Source organism: Passer montanus, unplaced genomic scaffold (assembly GCF_014805655.1).
Source record: "Passer montanus isolate IOZ18808 unplaced genomic scaffold, ASM1480565v1 scaffold142, whole genome shotgun sequence".
In the NCBI taxonomy this organism is placed as follows: domain Eukaryota; kingdom Metazoa; phylum Chordata; class Aves; order Passeriformes; family Passeridae; genus Passer; species Passer montanus.
Genome location: NW_024361164.1, coordinates 579049 through 588725, shown reverse-complemented (window position 1 = coordinate 588725; position 9677 = coordinate 579049). Strand labels below are relative to the sequence as shown.

The following is a 9677-nucleotide window of genomic DNA, read 5'->3' as shown; positions in this document are numbered from 1 at the left end:
CGGCGCCCGGCCCGGGGCCGCGGGGCGCAAGGGCCACACGCCGCTGCACAACGCCTGTGCCAACGGGCACCCCGAGCTGGCCCGGCTGCTGCTGCGCCACGGCGCCGATGCCACCGTGCCCAACGGCGCCGGGGACACCCCGCTGGACTGCGCCCTGCGCGCCGTGCAGGAGTACCGCCAGCAGCGCCCCGAGGAGACCCTGGCCCTGCTGCTGGACCACGGCGCCCACCCCGCGCACCCCAAGGTGGGCACGGGGGTGACGGGGGGCACGGGGCCGTGGCGGTGTCACACAATGGTGACACGGCTCTGCTGGCAGATGCTCAGGCTGTGCTGCCAGCACCCGCCGGCGCTGGAGGTGATGCTCAACGCCTACGACCGCGTGCCCCCCGCCGCCGGCTGGGTGGAGGCCGTGCCCCCCGAGGTCTGGGAGGTAAGGGGGTGTCCTGGGGGGTCCTGGGCTGTGCCCGCGTCCCCAGCTCACTGTCCCACGTGTCCCCCGTGCAGGAGCACCGGGAGTTCTACGCCTCGGCCGTGCGCATGGCGGGGCGGCCGCGGCGGCTGCAGCACCTGGCGCGTGTGGCCATCCGGCGGCACCTGGGCGCCCGCTGCCGCGCCGCCGTGCCCCGGCTGGCACTGCCGCCCCCGCTGCGCCGCTACCTGCAGCTGCCCATCGAGGGCCTCATCTCCTGAGGGCGCGCCGTGTGTCCCCACCGGTGTCCCCACCGGTGTCCCCTCCGTGTGCCCCCCCTGCCCTGGTGTCAATAAAGGACGTGGCACAGGTGGCTCTTGAGGTGACTTTTTCGCTGTGGGACCAGGGCGGGCAATGGCAACTGCTGTGGGGACAGGGGACTGTGGGGACAGGGGATGAGGGGGGACAGGGGATGAGGTGGACAGGGGATGAGAGGGACAGAGCCGGGGGTCATAGGTGTCAGGGAGGGGACAGACGGGTCCTGGTGGGGCTGGGGACAGGGGTGAGGGGTGGCAGGGAGGGGACAGACGGGTCCTGGCGGGGTTGGGGACAGGGGTGACGGGTGTCACCGCGGTCCGGGGGGGTCCGGTCCCGGTCCGGCCCCGTGGGGGGGGGTTGGGTTCCGCCCGCAGTTCCCACGGTGCTCCCGAGGCCCCGCCCCTCCGCGGCCCTGACCCCGCCCCAACAAACCCCGCCTCCCGTCACAGCCCCGCCCACCCCAAGCCCCGCCCATGTTGGGGCGCGTCCCGCTCGCTCCACCCCCCCGCTGACCACGCCCACCACTGGGCGCGGCAGTGACGTCACGCCCCACGCGCCTGCCGCCCCCTGGCGGCGCGCGCTGTGACGTGGCGCTTCCGGCGCGGGCGGCGGCGGCGGGAGGCGGTGAGTGGGGGAGGGGGGGCCCCGGGACCCCCGGGGACCGCGGGGACACCCCGGGACCGGCAGGGACACACCGGGACCGCGGGGCCGGCAGGGGCACACCGGGACCCCCGGTGACCGGCTGGGACATCCCCGGTTCCTCCCGCCCCGCCGCGCCCGGGCCCCGCTGACCGCAGCGCTCTGCTCCGTCCAGCTCGGGGATGGCCTGACCCTGCCCCGCTGCCGGTTCGGCGTCCCGGGAGCGCGGAGGAGGAGAGCCCGCCGCGAGGAGCCGCCGGCCCGCGGGCTCCGCTGCGAGCCCGGAGGCGGCACCGGGGGTGGCGGAGATGGAGCCCCCGGCCGCCCCGCTCATCCCGGGGGTCGGGGACGAGGTGACGCTGCTGGCCGGGCTGGCCGCGCTGGCGCTGGCGCTGGTGCTGGCCTGGCTGTCCACGTACGTGGCGGACGGCGGCAGCCCCGGCCCGCTGCTGGGCCCCGGGGACGCGGCCGTCATCCGCCTCGGGCCGCCCGCCGAGCCCGCGGAGCCGCCCGGGCCCCGGCCCGGAGCAGCGGCCGGAGGCGCGGGGCTCGCCCCGGGAGCCCGCCGAGCCCGGTGCCGCCGCGGCGGCGGGGGACGCTTCCCCCGGCCTCATCACGATCCGCCTCAAGTTCCTCAACGACACCGAGGAGGTGGCGGTGGCGCGGCCCGAGGACACCGTGGGGATCCTCAAGAGGTGAGGCACGGGGGGTGTGCCAGAAATACCGGGGGCTGTGGAACGAGTTTGAAAGAGGTGGCGGTGACAGCGGCGGTTCCATCGCTGTCCCCTCCCCGTTTAACGGAGGGGTGGGGGTCCCCGAGCGCCGTCTCTGCCGCCTCCCACCCGCTCCGTCCTCCCGCAGCAAATACTTCCCGGGCCAGGAGAGCCAGACGAAGCTCATCTACCGCGGGCAGCTGCTGCAGGACCAGGCGCGCACGCTGCGCTCGCTCCGCATCACCGACAACTGTGTCATCCACTGCCACCGCTGCCGGGGGGCCGCCGCGGCCGCCCCCGCCCTGCCCGAGCCCGGCCCCGCCGCCCCGGGGCTGCCGCTGGCCGGGGGCACGCTGATGGTGCCCACGGTCATGGTGGTGCTGGCGCTGGGCTGGTATTTCCGCATCAACTACCGGCAGCTCTTCACGGCCCCGGCCACCGTGTCGCTGATCGGTGTCACCGTGCTGGTCACCTTCCTGGCCTTCGGCGTGTACGGGCACGCGGGGTGAGGCACGGCGGGGTGCCCGTGCCAGCCTTGCTGCCGGACTTTGCCCCCCAAAAAGGGGCTGTGCCCCCCCTGCCCGGCTGTGGGGAGTGGGGCAGCGCTGGAAGGGGCCGTGGCTTCTCCCCAAGGACTTTTTAATGCCAATAAAGGGTGTCGGGTCACCCCCTGGGTACCTTCGTGCTCTCTCCTACCCCCCCACACTGCTGGGGGGGCCATAAAAACAAATCCTGTGGGGAGTGGAGTGGGAGGAGATGGATTGGGATGATGGGGGTAAAGGCCCTGTTTAATTAACGAGCCGTGATTAACGCCAGGGGTACCAAGTCAAGATGCAGTTTTATTTACAGGGGCAGCCACAACCCACTCACGGGACACACAGACCTCACAAGGGCTCAGTTCCCCTGCAGGGGGGGGACACGCAGAAACACCGGGGTGGGGGGGGTGAGGACACCAACCTGGGGGGGTCACAGGGCACGGGCTGAGCCCCCCAAGCCCCACTGCACCCCTTGGACCCCAAATTGCAGCTGAAGGGGCTCAGGCTGCCCCCCCCAGGCAGTTTGGGGTGGCCCCCCCGTGTTTTTGGGTGCCCACAGCCCCGTCCTCGGGCCCCGGGGCACGCGAAGGCCAGCTTGGCATGCTCCGGTGGCCAGACCTGCCCAGCCCCAAAGCCACACCAGGAGGGACCACGCGGGGGTCCCCATGCAGGGGGGGGCTCTGCAGGACCCCCCCAGTCCAGCCTTTAGCAGCAGTTTGAAAACAATAGTGAATCCAGAGTCGAGAGCACCATAATGAGAGTCCCAGCGAGAGGAGCCACGGGGTGTGGGACAGACACAGCTCCACCCCGGGGACATATGGCCAAAATGGGGGGGTCAGACAGCCATGGGGAGGGGGACACAAGGGAGGGGATGGAGCCAACGCTGTCCCCAGCACAGCCCCTGCAATGGAGAACAGCTGCAGGGAGGGGAGCACGGGGCAGGGGGTGACCTGGATCCAGCCAGAGGGACCTGTCCCCCCCAGCCCGCACAGCGGGGCGCTGGTCCCGGCCCCCCCAAACAACAGCAGAGCCTGTGGGGGTCCCCACTGACCCCCCCACTGCAGCAGCAGGTCCCCAGGCACGTGTGGAGGGCACACCAGGAGTGGGGGGCTCTGTGCTGGGCTTCCCCCCAAGTTCTGCTTCCCCCCCAGACGTCCCTGGCAGGTTGGGGTCCCCCCTCCCCAAACAGTTTGGCACAGGGATGGTCACAGCAGCTCCCCCCACCCCCAGACCCTCCCCCAAACACGAAGGATGCAGCATGCAGCCCCCTGTGACCCCCTGTGTGGGCACTGCCAGGCCCCCAAGACCCCCCCCAGCTGGGTGCAGGCACAGCTGAACAGAGCTGGGGGTGAGAGGGTGCTCCCCTGTCCCCTGGGTGGGAAAAGCCCCCTCCAGTGTGACCCCCCCTCCTGAGCCAGCCCGACCGGCGAGTGCCAGCCCAGGGCAGGGAGTGGGGCAGCCCCAGAGTGGGGGCTCACCCCAAAACCCCAGGGCAGGGGGGATTCACAACCCCCTGACCCAGGCCCGGACCTGCCCAGGGTGCCCCCCACCCCACTGGGGTAAATGAGGAGGGGGTCTGGGGGGGCACAGCTGGCTTTGGGGGTGCTGGGAGGGAAGGGGGGGCTGTACCCCCCAAGGGTGACACCCCAAAGAGAGCCCCACGTACAAAAACTGTCACAGAATAAATAGAGGCACCGGGGCAGGGCGGGGAGGCAGGGGGGCACTAAGGGGGGCTCCCCAAATCCAGCCCCACTCCAGCCACAGCTGAGTCCTCTGTGCTCCGGTACCCACGGTGTGCCTGGGGGCTGTCCTGGCCCCTGTCCGTCCCTCTGTCCGTCCTGCCCCTCCCCAGCTCGGCGGGGCTCAGTTGTTGATGTCATCGTAGATGCTGGGGGTGTGGGGGGCGGGGGGCTTGGGCTTCTTCTTCTTGCTGGAGCCCAGCCCTGGGGCGCCGCTCACCAGCCCCAGGTGGGGCTTCTTCTTCTTGGTCTTGCGGGACTCGGAGTTGTTTGTACCTAGGGAGGGGAGAAAGGGGAGAAATGGGGGTGTCAGGGAGGAGATGAGCCCCAAAACAGGGGTCAACATGCAAGAAAATTTACCCCAAAATGTTCCTGCCCCTCCCAAGTGGGGGACAAGATGCTCTAGGATTTGGAGCCATGGTCTGTTCAACCCCTCTTGTACTGGGGACATGCCAGAACAGCCAGTTTTGCCCCCACAGAGGGATCTGTGCCCCAGGATTTCCCCCACAGAGGGGTCTGTGCCCCAGGATTTGCCCCCCAGCCCCTGAACACTCACTGGCTTTGGAGGAGGCCGAGTCGGAGGGGGAGATGTCAGAGGAGCCGTCCCACTGCAGGCGGCTCATCAGGGCCTGGCTCTCAGCCACCTCGAAGCTGTCGTTCTCCACGCCGCCCTCGGCCTCGGGCAGGGACCTGGGCACAGGTGTTACAGAGGGCAGAGGGGACAGAGCCCCCCCAAATGCCAGGGGGACGCCCAGGGGCTCGGCCCAGCACCCACCACCCTGCTGGGCTGCAAACCCCAACCCCAGCCCTGGGCTCCCGTCCCCTCCAGGCCTCCCCAGCCTGTCCCTGTCCCCAGCCCCTCCCGAGCACCCCATGCAGCCCCCCATGCAGTTCCACAGGACCCTGGGACCCCCGATCTGCCCCCACTTACGCGGAGGGCCCGAGGAGGTAAACCCGGACTGCCCTGCGCTGCTCATCCGTGTGCTGGGGACACCGCAGGGACCTGGGAACAAGACAGCACTGAGATGGGCCTTCCCCCCTCCCCTGGGGATGGGGGCATGCTGGGGACCCTGGGGAAGCCCCCCAGAGTGAGCAGGGCCAGGCCAGGCCGCCCTCACCTGGTGCACATCTTCTTGGTGTGTTCGGAGATGACCCCGCATTGCTGGGGAGGGAAGGGACAGGTGAGTTTGGGGGACAGGTGAGTTTGGGGGACAGGTGAGTTTGGAGGGGACAGGTGAGTTTGGAGGGGACAGGTGAGTGACCCCTGGGCCCCCCCCAGTCTCCCAGTGCTGTGTCCCAGACAAAGCAGCCACTGCCCCAGAATCAGGACTTGCTGCATGTCCCCACTCCCAGCCTGGAAACCAGCCCCAGTGGGATGGAACGCAGCTGGGAGAGCCCCCAGGGGTGCCATCCCCTGTGGTGCCCCCTCCCCATGCCCTCACCGTGGTGAGCAGCGTCCGCAGCTCCTCGGGGCCCAGCGTCTCGTAGTTGATGCCAGCTGAGTTGCTGTACTGGGGGGGCAGAGGGCAGGCTCAGGGCTGGGGGAAGCTGTGGGGACCCTCCTGGGGGGCAATGCGGCCCCTGGGGAGGCACAGCAGGGACTGGCAGCCATCTCCCCCCACGCCAGGCTCACCTTGAAGGGATCGGGGTTCCCGCCGATCTCGCCTGGCAGGGAGGAAAGGTGAGGGGGGTCCTGCCCCCAGCCTGGCCCTGCCTGGGACCCCCAGGGCCCCCTCCCACCGCCACCACCCCAGCCAGGGAGAGCCCCGCCTCCCCACAAGCCCCACCCACCCCAAATGCCCCACCCCCACACGTGCCCCGCCCATCCATGCCCCGCCCCAAAGGTGTGAGCCCCCTCCCCCATTTTTAGCCCCACCCCAGGGGTGCCAGCCCCGCCCCCTCACCATTTTTGTGTTTCAGGGACTTGGACCTGCGGGGCGAGTTGGGGTTCTGCAAAGAGAGGGGGGTGTTGGGGGTGTCCTGTGTCCTCCCCGTGCCCCCCACCCTTCCCTGCACCCCTCACCTTATCCGATTTCCTCTTCTTGGCTGTGGGGAGAGACAGAAAGGAGAGATTTGACCTTTTCCAGGGCATGCAGCCCCTTCCCAGAGCCACCGCTGCCTCCCCAGGGCTGGGACCACCACCCACAGCTGCTCTCCCCCTACACACCCACCCAGCACCGGGGTTCAGGGGCCATGGGGCAGGCAGGATGTGTCCCCCACCCCTCAGGACAGCAGAGACCCCTCCCCACCTTTCTTCTCGGAGCCATAGGACCAGTCGTTGTCATTGATGTCATCGTTGTCCTCCTGGTCACTCTCTGACTTGTTCAGGTTGTTGCTGCTCGCGATCCTGAGCGGGATGGGGAAGGAGGTCACGGCCAGGGCCTGCCCCACGTCCTCCATCCCAGGTCCCCTGGTACCCTCCCAGCCTCCCCAGCACACGGGGATCCAGACAGGAGTCCCCAGCAGCCATCGAGGCAGGGGGCACAGAGTACCTGGGGGGACAGAGCACCCGGGGGGACACAGGACCATGGAGGGGACAGAGCACCCAGGGGGGGACACAGGACCATGGAGGGGACACAGGACCCAAGGTGGGGGGAACACAGGACCCAAGGTGGGGGGAACACAGGACCCAGGGGTCCCAGCTCACTTTCCCAGGAGGGATAAACCGGCAGGGAAGAACAAGAGGAGCTCCAGGGGGAACCAAGCTGGACACCCCCAGGCTGGAAAGCGAGTACTGAGGAGACCCAGAACCGGCCGAATTCACACCCCAGGCTCCTCAGAGCCTGAACCACAGCCCCCCACGGGGTGGGGCGGGCAGGCTCGGCGCCGGTGCCTCAGTTTCCCCGGAGCAGCCGGCCCCACCTGCGGTTGGCGATGCGGCTGCTGTTGCGGCCCATGCCCAGGCACTTCTCCAGGTGCGGGGCGAAGCGCGAGGCGGCGATGCTGCGGCTGCAGTTGGGGCACACGCACTCCTTGTTCTTCCACTGGTTGTACACCTGCCCGAAGATGTCCACGCCCGGCTGGTCCACGATCTCTGCGGGGGGACACGCTCAGCCCCTGCCCTGAGACCCCCCACATCTGCTCTGGGGGGTCCCTGGGGCTGCCAGACCCTTCCCCACAGCCTCAGCGGGGTCCCTGGGGCTGCCAGACCCTTCCCCACAGCCTCAGCGGGGTCCCTGGGGCTGCCAGACCCTTCCCCACAGCCTCAGCGGGGTCCCTGGGGCTGCCAGACCCTTCCCCACAGCCTCAGTGGGGCTGACACCAGTGGCAGTGCTGCCAGGGAGTCTCTGCCACCTCCCACCCACACCCCAGCTGTGCCCCCCAAGGTCCCAGCACCACGTTTTGGGGTTCAGTGCCCTCCCTCTGGGACAGTCTGGTCACTGTTGGGGGGACATTTGGGCCCTCAAACCTAAATCCCTGTGTGTGGGGACCACCAATCCCCTCAGAGAGCAGGGGCCTGGCTGTGTCCCTGTCACCAGCATCACCCTGAGCCCCGGGGAACTCGGGGGGCTCACCAAAGTCCTTCATGCTGTCGGGGTCTGTGTCATCCAGGAAGAAGTAGCCGCACTTGACAGCCCGGTGCACCTCGAAGCACAGCCCCAGGCAAGCATCCTCCACCAGCTCCGTGTAAATCTCGTGTGCGATGGCCTGGGGGCCCAGGGGGGGCTGTTAGGGATGGGGGGGGGCATACACGGACACCCCAGGGGACAGACAGACCCCCAGACGGGGCAGCTCACCTCCAGTTTGCTGTTATCCAGGCCAGACAAAGACATATCCTCCATTTTCATTTGCAGCTGCTTGCGGAGAAGTCACGCCGAACGCTCATAGCACGGGACACGGGGGGCTGGGGGCATGGGGGGGTCTCACTGGCACCTCACCCTCACCTGCAGACCCCTCCCAACCCCCTTCCCAGCCCAAATCCCACTGCACACCCTGGGGGATCCTCAAGAGAAAGAGTCCCGGGGTTAAACCCTCCAGGAGTGAAGTGGGAGGGCTCGGGGGTCCCCCAGCTGGGCAGGACCCTCCCCAGCCTGGCATGGGTAAGTGGGGGACACTGGCTGACAAGGGTGGGGTGTCCCCAGTCCCCCACCCCTCAGGCCAGCCTGGGGTGTGCCCGGCCTTCAGAGAGGTGTCAAACCCCCCCAGAGCCCCACCTCACCCCCCGTTGTCTGGAGTGAAGTGGGAGGGCTCGGGGGTCTCCCAGCTGGGCAGGACCCTCCCCATCCCCAGCCTGGCATGGGTAAGTGGGGGACACTGGCTGACAAGGGTGGGGTGTCCCCAGTCCCCCACCCCTCAGGCCAGCCTGGGGTGTGCCCGGCCTTCAGAGAGGTGTCAAACCCCCCCAGAGCCCCACCTCACCCCCCCGTTGTCCCGGGGCTGCAGGTGTCCCCAGGGTGTCCCCAAACTGTCCCCTCCCCTCCTGCAGGGGTGGGTTTTGCTGCATCACCCTCCCTTGCAGCACACAGGGGACAGGGCAGGGAGGGGAGCACCGTGTGCCCCCAAAATGGGGCCTGGCCTCCCCCCCACAACAATGAGAGTTTAAAGACCCCAAAGTCATGGTCAGGCAACCCCTGAGGTGCTGAGCAGTGGAACCCCTGATTGTCACAGAGCTGGGGGGACTCTGCTCAGCCACCGGGAAGGGGGACACCAGAGGGGTCTCCACGGCCCCCCTACACCCCAATCTGCTGATCCAGGCATTCCTTCCTTCCACAACGGAGAGCAAACGGGCTGGAATTGGCTCAGCCCCCAGCACCCCCCAAGCCGAGGCAGAAAAGGGAGAGGGAGAAGGTGGGGGGGCTCAGGGGGGTCTCCCATAAGGCTGGGGAGGGCAGGGAGGGTCCCAGGATCAGGGCAGGGGGGTTGGGAATGAGGGGTCTCAGGGCCTGAGGGTCCTGGGAGCTCTCAGGAGAGGAGGGTGGGGGGCACAGACAGGGAAGGGGGTTAAAGGTGGCACAGGGGGGGGTCTCTCACCAACCTGGGGGAGACAAGGGAGGGCCCCGGAGCTCTCAGGAGTGGATGGAAAAACAGGAAAATGGGGGAGGAAGGGAGATCTCAGGGCCGGGGGGGGTCTCGCATAGGGCTGGGGGGCCCAGTGAGGGTTGTGGGGACTCTGGGGAACCGGGGGGGCAGGAAAGAGGGGAGAGGGGGATCTCAGCAGAGCCCAGCAGGCCTGGGGGGGCCCTGGGGGCCCTCGGGTGGAGAGCGAGGGAGGGGGAAAGGGAGGCTCAGGACCCGGGGAAGGTCCCGGGGCCTCTCCGGACGGGGGGCGGGCGGTCCCGGGGAGGGTCCCGGGGATGATCCCGGGGAGGGTCCCGGGCGGATC

The 9677-nt window shown here is 69.0% G+C and overlaps 3 protein-coding genes across 3 annotated transcripts in view; 2 read left to right on the top strand and 1 right to left on the bottom strand.

The window, feature by feature from the left end:
- Positions 1–759, top strand: part of ASB16 (ankyrin repeat and SOCS box containing 16) — a 3214-nt gene extending 2455 nt beyond the window's left edge. The window contains exons 4-6 of the mRNA XM_039700692.1: positions 1–244; positions 317–430; positions 505–759. Coding sequence (XP_039556626.1) covers positions 1–244; positions 317–430; positions 505–690 — 544 coding nt within the window. The 3' untranslated portion in view covers positions 691–759. The remainder of the gene's footprint in view (positions 245–316; positions 431–504) is intronic.
- Positions 760–1276: 517 nt separating this feature from the next.
- On the top strand, positions 1277–2753 carry TMUB2 (transmembrane and ubiquitin like domain containing 2). The gene is given in 4 exon segments (XM_039700694.1): positions 1277–1351; positions 1542–1925; positions 1927–2061; positions 2228–2753. Coding segments are annotated over 3 exon segments (747 nt in total). The 5' UTR covers positions 1277–1351; positions 1542–1674; the 3' UTR covers positions 2589–2753.
- A 145-nt stretch (positions 2754–2898) lies between these two features.
- ATXN7L3 (ataxin 7 like 3) lies at positions 2899–8477 on the bottom strand. Its single transcript, XM_039700693.1, has 12 exons — positions 8092–8477; positions 7870–8002; positions 7217–7388; positions 6604–6701; positions 6378–6400; positions 6259–6304; positions 5988–6019; positions 5797–5865; positions 5473–5516; positions 5286–5357; positions 4911–5044; positions 2899–4630 (listed from the first exon to the last, which is right to left on the bottom strand). The coding sequence occupies exons 1-12, from the start codon at positions 8140–8142 to the stop codon at positions 4479–4481; spliced, it is 1026 nt and encodes a 341-aa protein (XP_039556627.1). The 5' UTR covers positions 8143–8477; the 3' UTR covers positions 2899–4478.
- Between the last annotated feature and the right edge of the window lie 1200 nt (positions 8478–9677).